The sequence below is a fragment of the Vitis vinifera genome, chromosome 3 (assembly GCF_030704535.1).
Source record: "Vitis vinifera cultivar Pinot Noir 40024 chromosome 3, ASM3070453v1".
Lineage (NCBI taxonomy): Eukaryota > Viridiplantae > Streptophyta > Magnoliopsida > Vitales > Vitaceae > Vitis > Vitis vinifera.
This window is the reverse complement of record NC_081807.1, coordinates 9,156,986-9,176,392: the sequence shown is the minus strand read 5'-3', so window position 1 is coordinate 9,176,392 and position 19,407 is coordinate 9,156,986. Positions and strand designations below refer to the sequence as shown.

General features: G+C 35.1%; 3 protein-coding genes across 3 annotated transcripts; all 3 read left to right on the top strand.

Moving 5' to 3' along the window:
• Positions 1-8,323: 8,323 nt before the first annotated feature.
• On the top strand, positions 8,324-8,808 carry LOC100251560 (basic form of pathogenesis-related protein 1). The gene has a single exon (XM_002273319.4). The coding sequence runs from the start codon at positions 8,324-8,326 to the stop codon at positions 8,804-8,806; it is 483 nt and encodes a 160-aa protein (XP_002273355.1). The 3' UTR covers positions 8,807-8,808.
• Positions 8,809-9,168: 360 nt separating this feature from the next.
• LOC100251458 (uncharacterized) lies at positions 9,169-10,258 on the top strand. Its single transcript, XM_019218853.1, has 3 exons — positions 9,169-9,289; positions 9,378-9,991; positions 10,124-10,258. The coding sequence occupies exons 1-3, from the start codon at positions 9,169-9,171 to the stop codon at positions 10,256-10,258; spliced, it is 870 nt and encodes a 289-aa protein (XP_019074398.1).
• Positions 10,259-18,445: 8,187 nt separating this feature from the next.
• PR-1 (pathogenesis-related protein 1) lies at positions 18,446-19,104 on the top strand. Its single transcript, XM_002273380.5, has one exon. The coding sequence runs from the start codon at positions 18,460-18,462 to the stop codon at positions 18,940-18,942; it is 483 nt and encodes a 160-aa protein (XP_002273416.1). The 5' UTR covers positions 18,446-18,459; the 3' UTR covers positions 18,943-19,104.
• Positions 19,105-19,407: the final 303 nt, after the last annotated feature.

The following is a 19,407-nucleotide window of genomic DNA, read 5'->3' as shown; positions in this document are numbered from 1 at the left end:
GATTCATATCATCCCCAAATTGCATTTTCTTATTAATTAGTTGTTTGAATATTCTTCTGGCACTGATTCACAGGTGGGTTTTGTCTGAGGTTAGGTTGGTTTGTTTTAAAGGTAAATGTTGGATGATAGCATTAAAGGCTCATTGTTGTACCTAAGGATTAAAATATCTGGATATATCCTCCATTTAACTATGATATATCCAATTTGAGAAGATGTATCCGTTAACCAATATTTTTAGATATTTTATCAATTTTTTGATTTTTTCTTGTTTCAAACAATATTTCTAGATATTTTATCGACATTTAATTGATTTTTCCATACAAGTTTTGCTTTTTTTATTATTAAATAAATAAATTATAATTATTTTATTTTTATATTTGATTTAATTTAATGCCAAAAATATAAAAACATAATTTTCTTTTTTATATAATCTATATATTTATTAAATATAATAAAAATAAATATTAAAAAAATGATGCATATATTATTATTTATTTGATATCATTGAGTACATTTAAATTAAAATGGATCATAATTTTAATATTAAATATATTTTAAAATTAGACATATTATTATAATAATGTTATAAAATAATTTAAAATGCAATTTAATAATAAATGTATATTTATAAAATTTATATTTTTTATCCATATTATTATCAAATATGACAAATTATATATATATATATATATATATATATATATATATATATATATATATTAAAAATAACTTAAAATATCTATTTTTACTTATATAATTTGATTTTTTTTTTATATTTTTCAGAATTTTTATTAATTTTTATGATATTTTGTGTCAAAATATCTGTTATGCTTTTGATCTATATGATATATTTATAAAATCGAAGTATTGATATATTAGTAATTACCGATATTTTAATCATTCGTTATAATCATTTAAATTATCTGACATTGATGGCAAGGGCTGTGTGGACCTCCACTTCTTAAAAATTTCCAATTTTCTTCCTTCGGTTTCTGATTGTGGCCGTTGATTCCGTTAACTTTGCTCAAATTTGAAATTTCAACCCCAACAAAGAATGAAGTCAGATGGCTATCTCCAAACTTGATGCGAACAGCTGGTAAACGACACCGTGAGGAGAACCATGTTAGTGATGCGGTGCGTTTCATGCAAACCAGAAAAGTGATGCGGTGCGTTTTATGCGAAAGGAATGGATAGGCACGCCAGCTAGCACTTATTTCATTTCTTTCTGTCATTTCCTTATCTTTTCCTTTCTTCATTTCTGTTATTCCTGTGAGAAGCGGCTTAACGATATTCTCGGGAGTTTGTTAGAGAAGTTATTGCAATTTGTTATAGAGATAGTATATGAGTGTGAGAGAGATGAAGGGTCAGGGATGTTGTGGGAATTGTGTGAATTGCTCATCTCCTCTCTGCTCTGTTATCTTTCATATTGTCATCAATAAGATTGCCTATTCTCTCTCCATCCGCCTCTCTTCTTCTTCTTATGTCGCATTTCATTTAAGTTTGCATCAGTTGGTATCAGAGTCGACGTTTCTTCGCTTGTGGAAGGAACGATGGCAGAAGCAACTCGTTCACAGGAAGTCAGACGCGAAATGCTTGAGATGATGAAAGAGTTCGAAAGTAAACAGGAGTTGTGGCGTCGCGAATCAAAAGAAAAAGCTGTCAAATCTTTTGCTGATCTCAAAAGTTTGATCGGAGGCTTGAGCCTTCAGAACCAGGAGGTGATGACCAATAGGGGAGAAGAACGTAGGTGGGAGAATCAACTCGGTCATTCGACCAAGGTGGACTTTCCAAAGTTTAATGGAGGTGGATTAGATGGTTGGTTACTTCGGGTGGAGTATTTCTTCGAAGTCGATCGGACTCCTCCGGAAGCTAGAGTGCGCCTGGCAGCTCTTCACTTAGAGGGAAAAGCGATCCAGTGGCATCAGGGTTATATTAAGTGTAGAGGTAATGAAGCCTACCTTGATTGGTCTGAATATGTCATTGCTTTGAATGCTAGATTTGGGCAACATGTTTTTGATGATCCGATTGCGGATCTGCGCAATTTAAGGCAAACAGGTTCACTGCAGAGCTATATGGATGAATTTGATGAATTGTATCCTAGAGCTGATATCAAAGAATCCCATGCCTTAAGTTTTTTCTTGTCTGGTTTGATTGATGAACTCCAGATGCCCGTTCGAATGTTCAAACCACAAACACTTGCTGATGCTTACTCTCTGGCCAGATTACAAGAAATAGCAGTAGCCGCTTTGTAGAACAAACCAAAACCAGTCTCCAAAGGACCTAGCCTATACTCACCCACCACTAACCATTACCACAAAGCCACGCCAATCACCTCTATTTCCCAAAATGCTACCAACCTCAGTAACACCACTTTCCCGAAAACTACAAATGCCGGACTGCTACCCTTACCACCATCAACCAATATACCTAAAACCAATCCTGGAATCACCACTAGAAACCATCGAAATTTCTCTAACAGAGACCTAGACGAGCGTCGGGCTAAGGGTTTATGTTTCTGGTGTGATGAGAAATTTACTCCTGGCCATAAATGCAAAAGGAAACAACTGTATGTTATGCAGATTCAGGTGGAGACAGATGGTGAGGGGCCTGAAGGGAATTTACAAATGGAAGGCTTGGGTGAGGAGGATGAACAGATTCAGCTGTCTCTTAATGCTCTTATGAGCAATGAAGACTCACAAACTATGACCTTGAATGGAAATTACAAGGGGCGCTCCTTATTTGTGCTAATAGACTTAGGAAGCTCTCATAATTTCCTGAGTTCTAAGGTGGCAAAAAGGGTTGACTGTTGTTGGCAGAAGGCTAGAGGGATAAGGGTGACCGTAGCAAATGGGCACGAACTTCACTGTACAGCTCTATGTTCAGACTTCAGGTGGAGAATGCAAGGGCAAGAATTTATTGCGGAGGTTTATGTTCTGCCTCTGGAGACTTATGATCTTATCTTGGGAACTCAATGGCTTGCCACTCTGGGAGATATCTCGTGGAACTTTAATACATTGTAGATGGGTTTTGAATTAAATGGCAAACCATATCTCTTGCAGGGCAAAAATAAGCTTCAGGAGAGGATGTCACCTTGGGCAGATAAGCTAAAAGGCTTGGTAGAACAGCCTGGCTTGTTTGCAATACAGGACCTTTCAGATGCCACTCTCTGGGCTATTCAGGTGGCTGAAAACACTCATTTAGAGGAAACTCTCACCCCGCAACAGCAGGAGGAGTTGCAAAAAATGTTGCAGGCTTTTGCGGACGTCTTTGAAGAGCCCACAGGATTGCCCCCGGTCCGGGATTATGATCACCAGATTGATTTAAAGGATGAAGCGGGACCAATTAATTGCAGACCTTACAGGTATGCTGCAGTGCAGAAAGATGCTATTGAGAAACTGATTGGTGAAATGTTACATGTAGGAGTAATTAGACAAAGCAGGAGCCCTTACGCAAGTCCGGTGGTTCTAGTAAAAAAGAAGGATGGATCATGGAGATTATGTGTTGATTACAGAGCTTTGAACCAAGTTACTGTCAAGGACAAATTTCCAATACCTGTTATTGAAGAACTTCTTGAAGAATTGGGAGGTTCAACAATTTTCTCCAAAATTGACCTACGCTCTGGCTATTGGCAAATCAGAATGCATGAACCTGATGTGCTAAAAACTGCCTTCAAGACACATGAGGGCCACTACGAATTTTTGGTGATGCCTTTTGGCCTCACGAATGCTCCATCCACCTTCCAGAGCCTTATGAACAATATCTTCCAACCCTATCTTCGGAAGTTCATTCTAGTGTTTTTTGATGACATTTTAATATACAGCAGAAGCTTCTCTGACCACATACATCATTTGAGTATTGCCTTGCAGGTCTTACGGGAGAATTTGCTTTATGCCAAGAGCAACAAATGTTTCTTTGGCCACTCTAGTATTGAGTATCTGGGCCATGTGATTTCCAGCGGGGGAGTTTATACTGATCCTCAAAAAGTTGCTGCTGTTAGAGACTGGCCAACTCCCATTACACTTAAGCAACTTCGTGGCTTTCTCGGCCTCACGGGGTACTATAGGCGGTTTGTAAAGGATTATGGAAAAATTGCAAAGCCACTGACAGATCTGCTTAAAAAGGACGCTTTTCACTGGACAGAGGGAAGTAATCAAGCTTTCATGGCTTTGAAACAGGCGATGATAACCGCACCAGTGCTTGCCCTGCCAAATTTTTCAAAGGAGTTCATAATAGAAACAGATGCTTCTGGTCAGGGTATTGGAGCAGTCCTAATGCAAGAAGGACATCCCATTGCATACATCAGCAAGGCCTTATCTGACAGGTTTCAAACCTTATCCACTTATGAAAAAGAGATGTTGGCTATTCTTATGGCCATCAAAAAGTGGGAGTCATATCTGGTAGATCGCCATTTTGTAATCAAAACAGACCACCAGAGTCTGAAATATCTTCTTGAACAGCGAGTAACTACACCTACTCAGCAAGCTTGGGTTGCCAAGCTTATGCAATACGATTACGAAATTCGCTATAAGCAAGGAAAAGAGAATGTTGCTGTGGATGCTTTGTCTAGAATCCAACCAGCAGAGTTGTTTGTTCTATCTACAACAATTTTAAACACTCAGTTGTATGACTTGATTAAAGAATCTTGGGGTGTAGATCCTGAATTACAGAAGATCATTAAGGCTAAGGAAGCAGACCCCTTTGCTTATCCTAAATATTCTTGGCGAGGAGAGGAACTTCGGAGAAAGGGGAAATTGGTAGTTGGAGTCAATGAACAACTGCGATGAGAGATCTTAAACAACTTTCATGATTCGCCAACTGGAGGCCATTCTGGCGTGTATGTGACTACAAAGCGAATATCTGCAGTAGTTTATTGGAAGGGTTTGAGGAAGTTTGTCCGAGAATATGTGAGAAATTGCTCTGTATGTTAGCGCTTCAAACCAGAAAATAAACCTTATTCTGGCTTACTGCAACCATTGCCTATTCCAGAGGGAGTCTTCACAGACATCACAATGGACTTCATCGAAGGCCTCCCCAAATCTAATGGTAAAACGACAATTTTTGTTGTTGTGGACAGGCTTACCAAGTATGGTCACTTTATGCTGCTACCACACCCATATACAGCCAAGATGGTTGCCCAAGTGTTCCTTGACAGTGTATATAAACTTCATGGTCTTCCTCACTCCATCACATGTGACAAAGACCCTATTTTCACCAGTGTTTTTTGGCAGGAATTTTTCAAATTACAGGGCGTCTCATTGCAGCTATCTACTGCGTACCACCCTCAAACGGACGGTCAGACAGAAGTGGTGAATAGGTGTATTGAAACCTATCTTCGGTGCATGGCAGGCGATAACCATGGTTTTAAAAACCGGACCGGACCGACCGGTCGGATCGGTACAACCGTCGACCGGTGAACTATCCGGTTCGGTCCGCTCAATGAACCGTTTTGTTATCAAACCGGCATTGAACCGTTCAAACCGACGATTGGACCGTCGAACCGGACGACCCGTCCAGTTTTTTGCAAACCGGTCATAACTTAAAACAAGTTGTTTTTTACTATGAAAAGGCCATTTCAGGCCCAATGCTTACAACTAAATCTAATAAACCATCTTTGGTCCATGCCACTAAGGCCCAGTCCAATGAAAAGATTAAAACACTATTATTTGGGCCATGTCTACAAGCCCAATTTGTAGCATTCTTTATTTAAAAATAACACTTGCATTTGGGCCATGCTTCCAGGCCCAGCTTGGTGGCTTGTTTGGCTTAAAGGTTGGAAGGCATTTATAGAGCACATGGAGCACATAAAATTCTTGTGCTTCCGATGTGGGATTGGGAATGAGACTATTAGAGGAAAACATTGCTTTGGACGCATGGAAGTTATGGAACTTTGATTTTATTTCAAAATTTTATCATATAAAATCTTTAAAAAATATAAATATTTAAATTCCTGTTTATTTTTATAATAATTATAAAAAATAATATAAATTATTTAAAAACAATAAAATACAAAGACAAAAGGATAAAATTAAATATTTTAAATTTTTTCATCTTAAATATATCTTCTTTCTTAAATATTACATATTTCTATTTAATAAAATTTAAAATATTAAACTTTATCATTTAATTTAATATACCAAATATAAAAATCAAACATTATTAAAATTTGTAATTTTATATATTTTTAATTTTTATAATTATTTTTAATTTTAATAATATATAAATTATATATTTATGACGTCACCGGTTCGATACCGGTTCGATAGCGGTCCGACCGCCGGTCTGACCAGTGAACCGTGAACCGGTAACTTTTCTGGTTCGATCACCGGTCCGGTTCTGAAAACATTGGCGATAACCTAGGCCAATGGGCAAACTGGATCTCATTAGCAGAGTTTTGGTATAATACTTCATACCATTCCTCTTTAAAGATGTCACCGTTTGAAGCTTTGTATGGTTATGCCCCTCCGCTACAAATTCCCTATTTTCCAAAGGACTCAAATGTTGAAGCTGTTGATAGAGTGTTAAATGAAAGAGAGAGTTGGCTGCAACTGCTTAAACACCATCTCTCCAAGGCACAACAGAGGATGAAAATTCAAGCCGATAAAAACAGGTTTGACAGAGAATTCAACATTGGAGATATGGTGTTACTAAAACTCCAGGCTTATAAGCAAGTCAGTATGCATTCAGGAGGTCCCAAACTCCAACCCCGCTATTATGGCCCGTTTAAGGCGATAGACAGAATTGGAACAGTGGCTTATCAGCTCCAGTTGCCTCCTGATGCTCAAATACACAACGTATTCCACGTGTCCCTTCTCAAGCCAGCTCATGCATCAATTCAAGCTTGCTCATCTTTACCTATCTCTAATACCAGCACCACCTTGCTCCCACAAGCTATTCTGGACCGTCGTTTAGTCAAAAGACACAATGTCCCAGCTGTTCAATTACTGATACATTGGGTTGATAAATCACCAGCTGATGCGTCTTGGGAAATTGCAGATGATCTGAAGAGGAGGTTTCTTGCTTTCTTCCTTGAGGACAAGGAAGTTTCTTAGAAGGGAGTATTGATGCGAACAGCTGGTAAACGACACCGTGAGGAGAACCATGTTAGCGATGCGGTGTGTTTCATGCAAACCAGAAAAGTGATGCGGTGCGTTTTATGCGAAAGGAATGGATAGGCAAGCCAGCTAGCACTTATTTCATTTCTTTCTGTCATTTCCTTATCTTTTCCTTTCTTCATTTCTGTTATTCCTATGAGAAGCGGCTTAGCGATATTCTCGAGAGTTTGTTAGAGAAGTTGTTGCAATTTGTTATAGAGATAGTATATGAGTGTGAGAGAGATGAAGGGTCAGGGATGTTGTGGGAATTGTGTGAATTGCTCATCTCCTCTCTGCTCTGTTATCTTTCATATTGTCATCAATAAGATTGCCTATTCTCTCTCCATCCGCCTCTCTTCTTCTTCTTATGTCGCATTTCATTTAAGTTTGCATCAAAACTCTTGCTAACAAAACCTCTTTTACCATTTGGGTTTTGGACTGATCAATGAACTTTTGACTCAATCCAAACAGGGCCGAAGGGCATGGGCTTTAGTGTTTGATAATGTTCATCACTTTTATGCTATGTTTGATTGGAGGAACACCAAAAAAAAAAAATTATTAACAATTGATTTTATTGCAAAAATGTTAAATAAATTAGAAATTTGTATATTTTAAATATCATATATAAAAATAATTCATTGATTTAATTTTTTTTGTTTTATTTTTCTCTCAATTTTTTTTCTCTTTCTATTTTGTTTTCCTTGATTTTTTTAATTTTATTTAAAAATATAAGACAATTACTATATTTAGTTGGCAGAAAAAAAAAAAAAAAATCTAGATCCTATTACAGCACAATTTCTTGTCTGCATTATTTCGTCATTATGACCTGCCACTGCTTCAATAATTTTCCATTATCTTCCATCAATTCCTGATTATGTGGCCGTTGATTCCGTGAATCTCCCTCATCATCGTCCCTCAAATTTCAAACCCAAAAGCATAAAACCAGCAGACAAACAGACAACAGAGAAAGCTAAGTCCAAATTTCCTGTGAATAATTCTTAAGACTTTTTTCCAGTATTTTTCTCTGCAAAGGATTTAATATGGTATAAACAAATATTAAAGTCTTACATAGAGTAGGCTCGTGAAATATGAGGTCCCAATCACCATGATGTCACCCACATGAATGTGATTGAACAGTGAAATATTTGATTTCTAATTAATCCTTGTGATTTCTAATTTTATCTATAAATACCCTTAAACCATATCTCCCATTTGAGTCAACAACCTCAAAAATGGGGTTTCACAAGTTTCTCTTAGCCATTTACATCTTTGGTTCAGCCTTGGCTCATTTCTCACTAGCTCAGAGCTCCCCCCAGGACTATGTGGACGCCCACAACGCTGCACGGGCACAGGTAGGAGTGCAGCCCATCACATGGAATGAGACAGTGGCAGCTTACGCCAGGAGATATGCTAGCAGCCGGGTTGCTGAGCAGTGCAGCATGGAGCATTCAGGAGGGCCTTACGGAGAGAACCTTGCTGAAGGGTATGGTTCAATGTCAGGTTCAGATGCAGTGGAGTTTTGGCTGACTGAGAAGCCAAACTATGACCACAACTCCAACTCGTGTGTTGGTGGAGAGTGCCTGCACTATACTCAGATTGTTTGGGGTGGCTCACTTCATCTTGGGTGTGCTAGGGTTCAGTGCAAAAATGGGTGGTGGTTCATCACCTGTAACTATTATCCTCCTGGAAATATTGAGGGGGAGCGTCCTTACTAGTCTCTAGCTTACATGCATGCTTATTGCTTTTCATCAATTAATAAAATGAAAATGAAATTAATTCATTCTCTTCTTTTTCGCAATTAATCTTAACCTAAAATTCATAGAATCCAAAGAAAAAAAATGAAATTGTACCTCTCATTTTTCTGCAAGTTTCGGGTAATATATCATACAGATTTGGATCCTTAATCTAAATAATATGGTTTATTCATTGAGGAGTGACTGAATCAGGAAAGATCCAACCTGTCAATATTGGACATGTCACCCAAAACGTCAGCTTTTGCTAAAGTATTATACCAACATTTATAATCCTTACTTGACCCCTTCATCTGGATACAGAGGGTTCCCTGTTTCTATAAATCATGGACCATCTGATCAGTTGCCATCTTCCAGCAATCACGGAGTCATTGGAGTTTCTACAGATGAATGAAAGAATGTTCAAGGCGTCCTGGGGAATTTTCAGTATATTAATGGATCAGCAAGGTCTAGTTCTTCGGCTCCCCCTTTCAATACATGGCATCTTGAATCCGGGGTTCCCGTGATGGATTCTGCATCTTTTGCCTTTGTCCAGCCACAGTACAGAGGGAATATAATGCTCTTTCAATCATGGAAGTAGGATCTCACGGAAGTGTGAGGAACAGATCAGGTGCTGTTGGGCTGGATTCTGTTTTGGCACATAATCATAGCCATTTGGTTCAAGGAAACTATATTGGCCATCCTTTTCAGCCTTCTGGCAATCCCTGGGTTGACCAACAATCAGGCAATCATGGTAGTGGTGGGGGAACTCTGGCCTGGAATCATGGACCTGCTTTACCTTATTTGCATGGGAGCAATATCAGTGGAGGTCCTACAGAGGCTGGGAATGTGGGTATTCAGGGATATCATGATACATCTAGTGGCAGAAGTTCCACAAATTACCTTCAACCTCCTGTCCTTCACCGGCACCATAATCTTCATTATCCACCACCACCACCTATGCAAGGAGCAAGAAGCCATTTCCACCCTCAAGTAGTGGCATCTTCGAATAGACTTGCTCCACCTACTGGGATTAGGATGGACCGATCTCATCGAGGGGGAGCCGCATCTGAGGCAACATCGAGACATGGAAATCTTCCTTACTTGAGAATGCTCCCAGCAGAAGAAGTTGCCATACTAGATCTTTCAGGATTTAATGAAGCAGGGGAAGTAAGCACTGGGTTGTCACAGGAATCCATTACAAATTGTCTAAAAACTAGAACTTATATATCTTCAACTTGTCTCAATCTGGAAGAGGCTGCAAGTATAGATTAGGAAAATGATTCTTGCGTTATATGCCAGGAGGAGTATGAGAATGAAGAGAAGATTGGATTTCTTGATTGTGGGCATGAGTACCATGCAGATTGCTTGAAGAAGTGGGTGCTGGTGAAGACTGTCTGCCCCCTCTGCAAAGCCCCAGCAATGACTTGTTCATAACGCGTCTAAACAATATCAAGTTTCAAATTCCATTCTCTTTTTGATTAGTTGTTTGAATATTTTCCTGCTACTGATTCACAGGTGGGTTGGATGATGGCATTAAAGCCCCCATTGTTGTACACATTAAAATTTTTGGACATTGATAGCAAGGGTTGTGGGTGGGCCTCACTTCTTGAAAGTTCCTTTTTTTTTTCTTCCTTCAGTCTCTGACTATGTGACCGTTGATTCTTGATTCCGTGAGCTTCGCTCAAATTTAAAACCAAAAAAAGCAAAAAGTAGAAAGTAGCTCCAAATCGTTGCTAACTAAACCTCTTATCACATGAGTTTTGGACTTATCAGAGAACTTTTTGACTCGATCCAAACGGGGCTGAAGGGTTAGGGTTTTATGTGGGTCATAAGGTTCATTACAAAATAAAAACCCACTAAAAATAATTCAAGTTTTATGTAATTACCGATCAAAGATAGTATTTATATCATTAAAAGATAGTATCTGAATGGTCAAATATAGTACATTTGACAAAAAATTACATAAAATGTTAATTATTTTTAGATAAAATTTGTATTTTATTAATTAATTAGATTCCTATTTTATAATTTTTGTTTTTGTTTTTGTCAATAAAAGCTAATAGCATTAGATGTTCTATTAATTTTTCTATTTTTACTTTACAATCACATGAGAAGTTTTAGGTATATACAATTGTTAAAAGGACACACATGCAAGAAAAACATGAAAAAAAAATGGGGAAAGAAGAAAATGGAAGGAATTAGTCATAATATATATAATAAATAAAACACAAAATGATAAAAAAAAAAGGTTAGAAAAAGTATAGTTAAATGATGATAGAAGAAAAAGGCTAACAAAAGACATAATTAGAAATATGAGATAGTCAAAATTTTGAAGTATCACTCATCTACTTCAAAATAATTTGTAAACTTGATAACATTTAAGGGACCTATAAACTAAACATAATGTGATCCTTTTAGATATTTTTCTCTTCAAACAAACCAAATAGTACAATGGGCCAATGGTGAGCCTATGAATAGGGTTGAGTGCAAGTTGAGCTTGAGATCAGCTCGAAAATTGCAAGTTGTTCATGATAAGCCCAACGTCCTATCACTTGGACATAAGTTGTAAAGAGGTTTTCTTGACCATGTTATCAACCAATGATAAGTCTCATAGCCCAAGCTCTATAGACCTATTTTTAAAAGTCCCATAGGCATAGTTCCATATGGCAATTTGAAAAAGGCCCATAGGTGTAGCTCCATCTAACAATTTCTAACAGGCCCATAGGTCCAACACCATAGAGCAATTTCCAGAAGGCACATAGGCTAAGATCCATAGCATGATTTCTAAAAGCCTATAGACTAAAAGGCCTATAAGGCTTCATTTGGCAGCTCTTCCTGTCACTATCACACTCGATGGAAGCTAATGCAAATCTTAATAACTCAACAAAGACAATAAGATATTGATACTTTATTCGCGGGAGCAAATAACATATTGTTGTTGTAAGTGATTCGGGTATTGCATTGTCGTATGCTACCCCAATCGATTGTATATATAATTAATTTTAAAAATAGTTTCATTTATTTTTTCTCCTTTTTAACACATCTAAAATAATAATAAAAATCCATTTCACAAATAAAATAAGTTCTAAATATTTGTAATATTTATTTATTTATAAAATATATTTATTTTAATATAGTTAAAATTAAAAAAATAAAAATTTAAAAATAAAAAATAATAAATGAGGTGCCCCATTTAATTTTATATATATATTACAAATTAGAAGAGGTTTATATAAATAAGATAGAGCTAGGATGGGAACTACCTATTGCTCCATTGTCATCTCTAATTTATCTTATTTATTTATTTCATTTAAATTCATTATCAAAACTAATATATGTGGTAAATGATGATTAAAGAGGAAATTGAAGCTCAAAATAAAATAAACATAATTTTTTTCCCAAACAAGTTTCATTATACTTTCAATTTGAATAAAATATGAAAATGATGATAAAAATGATGGTATATGTAGCTTTCTCATTACATAAACATGCCATCTTAATTCATAGACAAAAAAGAAAAAAGAAAAAGGTCAAGGGTGTGTTTAACATTAACATTTTCAAAAGTAAGTTTTCAAGTATTATTAAAAGATATTTGTAGCAATAAAATTCTATTGAATAACTCAAATATGATAAATAATTTTCTTGATCTATTCTCTAAAAAGATGTATAATGCAAAAATCCATGACTCTGTAAAAAAAAAAAAAATAGAAATATCTCAAATTCAAAACAAATTCTCAAAAGACTAATTTCAATCCAAAATTTGTTAAATGCAAAACTATTTTAACATAATAATACCTAGATAGGCCTAAGTGTTTTGGAATTGTTTCTTACATGCCATTTTTCATAATTTTTTTAGACATTTAGAGTCTGTTTGTGAATTATTTTTGAGAATAGTTTTCTAATTTTCAAAACAAAAAATACAGAAAACATGTTTAACAACTAAAATCTGTTTTCTAGTTTATGTTCTTAAGAATAAAAAATAGAGTGTTTTTAAAGAACAATTTTTTTAATTATTTTATGTTGTTTTCACTTGTTTTCTAAGGATTGTTTTAAGGAATAATTATATAAACATGTAGAATGATTAGAAATAAAATACTAGATATAAAATTTATTTAAAAAACATATTTAAAAATATTAAATACAAGCTAAACACATTTTAAATCTTCAAATAGACTTTTCTTTTATCAAAATTAGAGAACAATTTTCAAAAACTATTTTGCAGAATTGTTTTTGAAAATAGTTACAAAACAAGCCCTTAGTTACTAGCTTCAAGATTAGATCTGGTCAATACTTGGCCTCTAGGAAAAGGTACAAATTAAGAAATTTTTTCACACTTATGGAACACATGCATGTACAAATTTAGTCGCGTACCTTGTGGGGGAGTTGCTATATATAGTCCTTGGATAAGTGAAATCACTTTCAAGGTTATACATGCATGCATGCAACCATTCTATAGAAATTGACCTCACACACTCAAAAAACTTTTTCTTTTGTTAATAGCAGGTGAGCAACCTTCATGCCATAATTTAGGTTCATGAACCATATGCCTTATGTAGACATGAAACTCAAAATATTTTCATATGATTTTTTCTATTATTGTTATTATTATTATTATTATTATTATTATTATTATTTTTACAAGTTTATTTTATCATTTTTAATTATTTACTAACTTTGTTCTCTCTTGTCAAAGCACAAATGCAGCCCCGTGATAGATGACCCAAAAATATTTTTTTTTCTGCCTTAAACTATTATAAAAATCTTTTGATAATTAATTTTAAAATAGGAATAGAAATAAGAAATTCACTTCATTTCCTATTTATTAGAATAAATAAATTTATAGGTCTAGATTTTGATTTCTGTTGACCTCAATCTTCATTTCTATTATCATTCTTATGTGTGTAGCGAGGGCTTCCTTGAACTTTTATAGGAGTAATGTCTTCCATGCATATTAAACACCTAAAGACAAAGCAATATGATGATCATTTAATACTGGACCTCTTATTTTTCAATACAGCTAAGAATATGGACAGACATAATCAAAGGCATAAAACATGTATTGACGTCTATATATATACACACGTGTGTGTGTGGTGTCAGAGGTAAAGAAATGATGGAAAATATTACATGGGACTTCCTCTATCATGTAATGATAGTCCCGATTTTGATATGATTGTATACAACAATTAAAAGCAAATGACAGTGGACTTGGATTCACACCGAGTTAAAAGACTACATTTTAATCGTGTCAAGGAACATGTAACATGCTATAGTTCCAACTTTTATGTTACTTTTCAAGCAAAACCAATAAAACTAGGCATACATTACAACATTGATTCTATAAACTCAATCTTTATAGTTTTTACAATAATAAAGTAGTTGTGAGACAGGGAATTTCCTAATATTTCTTACATAATGGATTTTTCTTAATCACACAAGTGTTTAAATTTACGAGTGTTGTGGGTCTAGAATTGACAGTATATAAATCGGAGAAAATGGTCCATTCTAATATAGGGTGATTGAAGGATTTTATATTTGTTTGGGAGAGAAGTTTCTAAGTTTTTGATACTAACCTTCACACAATATTTTTATGCATGATAAAAATGTCAGGTCTGTATAAGGGTGATTGTGAGATCTTACAAAGTGTGGGAGAATTTCTAAGCACTATATATATAGTTGTATGGAGGAGTAATTGTGGTATCTTACATGATCAGTGAGCTCATCTTAATTGTATAGATAGTTGCAATGTAGATAATTTTTTAAGCAATTGAGAGTTGCTATGTTGACAATATTGCATCTTGAATTTAATGAATTCAAGATTAAGTTATCATCTAGAACTTTATTAATATATGTTTTCCGAGACAAACCTAAGAATCCTTGTGATTTATCACGAAATACTTCAATTCATATCACATAGGAAGCCTCACCCATATATTTCATTTCAAGGTTCTTAGAGAGAAACTTTTTGATATCATGTAATAAGCCAAAATCATTAGTAGCAAGCAAGATACCATCAACATACAAAATCAGAAATATAAACTTGCTCCTATTGACCTTCAGATATATACACAGATCAACGATGTTTTCTTAAAATCCAAAAGAAGTGATGATATCATTGAACTTAAGTTTAGGTTTGTATATCGGCTTCTTAAGTTTACACACCATGTGTTCTTTTCCTTCAATAGAAAGACCCTTAAGTTGATCCATGTAAACTTCTTCCTCTAAATTCCAATTAGAAAAAAAAATGGTTTTTACATCTATTTGGTGTAACTCTTAAGTCATAATGAGCTACCATCATCATGTTAATTGTAAAAGAGTTTTTTTTTTTTTCTTTTTGAAATAGGAGAAAAGGTCTCATTGTAGTCAACACTGCCCTTTTGAGTAAAACCCTTTGGTAACAAGTTTAGCCTTATATAGTTCAATATTGCCATTTGAGTCACATTTGGTCTCAAAGGCCCATTTACAATTGATCCTCTTACAACCATTAGACAATTCAATGAGATCCCCGACTCCATTATGATCCATGTATTTTAACTCTTCTTTATGGCTTCTAACAAGTTAATAGAATTAACACCTTCTATGGCTAGTGAAAACGAAACTAGATCCTTATTAATTCCTAAGTCAAATTCTGACTCTCGTAGATAAACCACATGATAATTAGAAATAGTAGATCTCTTTTGCCTTCGAGACCTTCTTAATGCTACTTCATCCACTACAAGTTCATTTGCAATAATTTCATTATTGGGAATTTGATCATTTATTTGTTGTTCTTGTTAGTTGTCAAACTGTTCAACAACAACTATAGGAACAACAACCCAAGAAGAAGTTATAGGTAAAGAAACTTGCACCCTAACTTCTTTGATTTCCACTTTACATGGTTCCACACTCCTACTAACGTAGCCAATTTCTATGAACCTAGCATTTCTAGTTTCAACAATTATTGTACTATGGCCAAGACAATAAAATCTATACCCTTTACATTTTTTTAGATAACCAATGATGAAGCCACGGGTTGTTCATGAGTCTGGTTTCTTTTCATGAGGATTATAAATCCTTATCAGCCACTCTGTGATTCACGCCCGGTTTAAGCATATAGAGCTTGACCTCCACTTCATAAGGGATAAAGTTCTTCGAAATGATCTAGTCATTTAATACATTCCTTCAACAGAACAAATTGCAGACATTTTCATTAAACATCTTCCAAGTGCCCAGTTCTTTCTTCTACAGACCAAACTCTCTCATATTGCTTTATTTTACCCATCTGGTGAGAAGTGTTTCAAGTAAATCACTTGAGTGATGTGTAAAGGTTCATTGGAATTTTAAAATCCAAGTGCATTCATTAAAAGCTTGAGGTTAAAGCCTTAAAGATTAGTGGAGCTCTCACCCATTAGGAGCTTGACGACAGTGGGCTTAGGCAGATTGTTGAACCATCATAAACTGAGTTTGTATATGCTTAGTTTTGTATTCCTCTTGATAATTAATTGTTCTTAATTAAATTTCAAAAAAAGACCAATACCCAAAACTCAATTCCTCTCCCCTCCTCCTCTTAGGCGTATAATGAGGTTTGAATTAACTCATCTTCATATAGGTATTGCCTTGTCGTTTCTTGTCCCACCCGATGAGATTTATTTAACACATAAAATAGTGTATTTTTTTTTCCCCATTTTCCTCTTTTTCTAACACAAAATAATAACAATTAAAAAAAAAAAAATCTACTTCTCAAGTAAATAAGTTAATTAAGAAGTCTTCACAGTTGGTGAAACACGTTGTCGGAGTGTTGCTATATTTAGTCCTTGCCCTTGATAAATGAAATCACTTTCTAGGTTGTACATTCATACATGTAACCATTCTAGAGAAATTGACCCCACACATTCAGGAATTTTTTCTTTTGTTATTGCATCGACCCATCATCCATGCCTTAATTTAGGTTCATGAAAGATATGCCTTATGAAGATGTGTAACTCAAAAGATTTGCATGAGTTTTTCTATTAATTATTTTTACAAGTTTATTTTTAATTATTTTCTAACTTCATTCTCGCATATCAAAACATATATGCTGCAAAGCTATAGATGACCCCAAAAGATTTATTAATATTGTAATCTATTAATTAACGTCAATTTTTTACTGCCTTACACTATTGTAGAAAAGTTTTGATAATTATTAGAGCATGTTCGGAATGTTAGATTTTCCTAAACAAAATCTTGGCCATAATCTTCCATCAATTCAAGGAATAATGCTAGACTTTCTTAAATGGGTCTAGAAATCTTACTCATAATATTTTGGGAGTTCTGTTGATTTAATTTTCCTTTTCATCGCCATTAACCCCCATAAATTATGTCATCGACTCTAAGATACATTAAGATATATGTGTGTACCACAGTACCAGAGGCACCCTTAAACTATTCAAGCAGTAATGACTTCCATGCGTATTAAACTTCTAATACTAGGAATATGAACATAGTACATATGAAAGAAATATAATTCAAACATTATTCTCGTATGCACAAAATCAGGTCTGAATGTGGTGTCAGAGGAAAAGGAAGAAAGGATGGAAAACATTACACTGGACTTCCTTTATCATGTAAATCATGTGAAGGTCCCAATTTCGACATGATTGTATGGACCAGTTGAAGCAAATGACAATGGACATTGATGACAGGAAGTAAGACACTGTCAAAATATATGACATTTGCATCTTATTCACAAAACTAAAGGTCTAAATGGGGTGTCAGAGGAAAAGAAAGAAAGGATGGAAAACATTACATGGGACTTCCTCAATTATGTGAATCATGTGATGGTCCCAATTTCGACATGATTGTATAGAACAGTTAAAGCAAATTACAGCCGGCATTGATGACGGGAAGTAAGACACTGTCAAAATATATAACATTTGCATAATATTAGAGTTGTATGTTAGTGAACTTGATTGGTTAAAATTTGTGAAGAAACTCCTCCCATTCCATAGGAACTAATATTGGAAAAGTAGTCACAAAATTTCGACCAAACAAGAAAAGCTATATTTGGTTCCCATAAAATTTGAGGGAAAATGCAAGGGAAAAAAAATACAAAGGAAAAGTAGAAGAAAAATAAAAAATAGATTAAACGTCGATAAATTATTTTTTTTGTTACTTCAAACTCATTTTATTTATTTTAACTCATGAATATAAAGATTAAATAATTTAAAAATACATAAGTTTTTAATTATATTTTATTTTCTTTTATATTTTTCATAGGACAACTAAATATGAAAAAAATCATTTTTTTTGTATTTTTTTTTTCTTTAGTATTTTTTGGAACCAAACATAACCTAAAAGAAAGACTAACACTTGGGCTGAACCCTAGAAGAAATCATGAAACTTTTCAAACAATGTTTATCACATGTAAGGAACAAGGTGAGGATGGAAGTCATTTTGATCGTAGTGTCAATTGTTGCATCAATTATTGTCCTTCTACATGTGCAAGTGACCACAAAGTCTTCTATGTCCAGGAGGATATTTTGACCACTAGGAGTTGCTAGATAATAATGGTTGTTTGTGATGCTCTTGATCACCCTAATTTCAACTCCTTTTCCCTATAAATACCCAGCTAAGCAATCCTCATTCCACATCAATTACATTAAACTTCACAACTGAAAATGGGGTTGTTTAAGATTTCACTAGTTTTTATTTGTCTCGTTGGCTTAGCCTTGGTTCACACCTCCTGTGCTCAAAACTCACAGCAGGACTACCTCAATGCTCACAATACTGCTCGGGCACAAGTTGGTGTTGGGTCTATGACATGGAACAACACCGTAGCCTCTTATGCTCAGAACTATGCCAACCAGCGGATCGGGGACTGCAATCTCGTGCATTCGAATGGGCCTTATGGGGAGAACATTGCCTGGGGCAGCGGTTCATTGACAGGCACTGATGCGGTGAACCTGTGGGTGGGGGAGAAGCCTAATTATGACTACAACTCCAACTCATGCGTTGGTGGGAAATGCGGGCACTATACTCAAGTTGTTTGGCGCAACTCAGTGCGCCTTGGGTGCGCTAGGGTTCAATGCAACAATGGAGGGTGGTTCGTCACATGCAACTACGATCCACCGGGCAACTATGTCGGACAGCGTCCTTATTGAAGATTATCGAACTACCTCTAAGCAAGTATTATCCTATCATCGTAGTAATCTGTAATAAGCTGATCACAAGTATTGGTCAGTACAAACAAAACTCATGCATGGAGTGAAAAATCTCCTTATTTGCATGAATATATTATGCAACTTATCCAGATTGTTGAAGCAGATGGAGATCATAAACCATATTAACAGTACCAATTGACTGATAAAAAACATTGCTAGGATGAAAAATAAATCATGCAGGAACTTGTTCAAGAATTTAAAAATTGATTTTCTTTCTATTAAAAATGCGCCAACTTGTTGCAGCTACAGAACATCGAAGTTCAGAGTTTAGATATCAAGCTGTTGTTAGTGGAAGAATAACATAACAATTGCAACAAACTTAAAAGAAGCTTTTAAAAAGTGTGGCTAACTTGAAGACATATTGGGTTCTAAAAGAGCTTTGAAATCAGTCCTGGGATATTGATT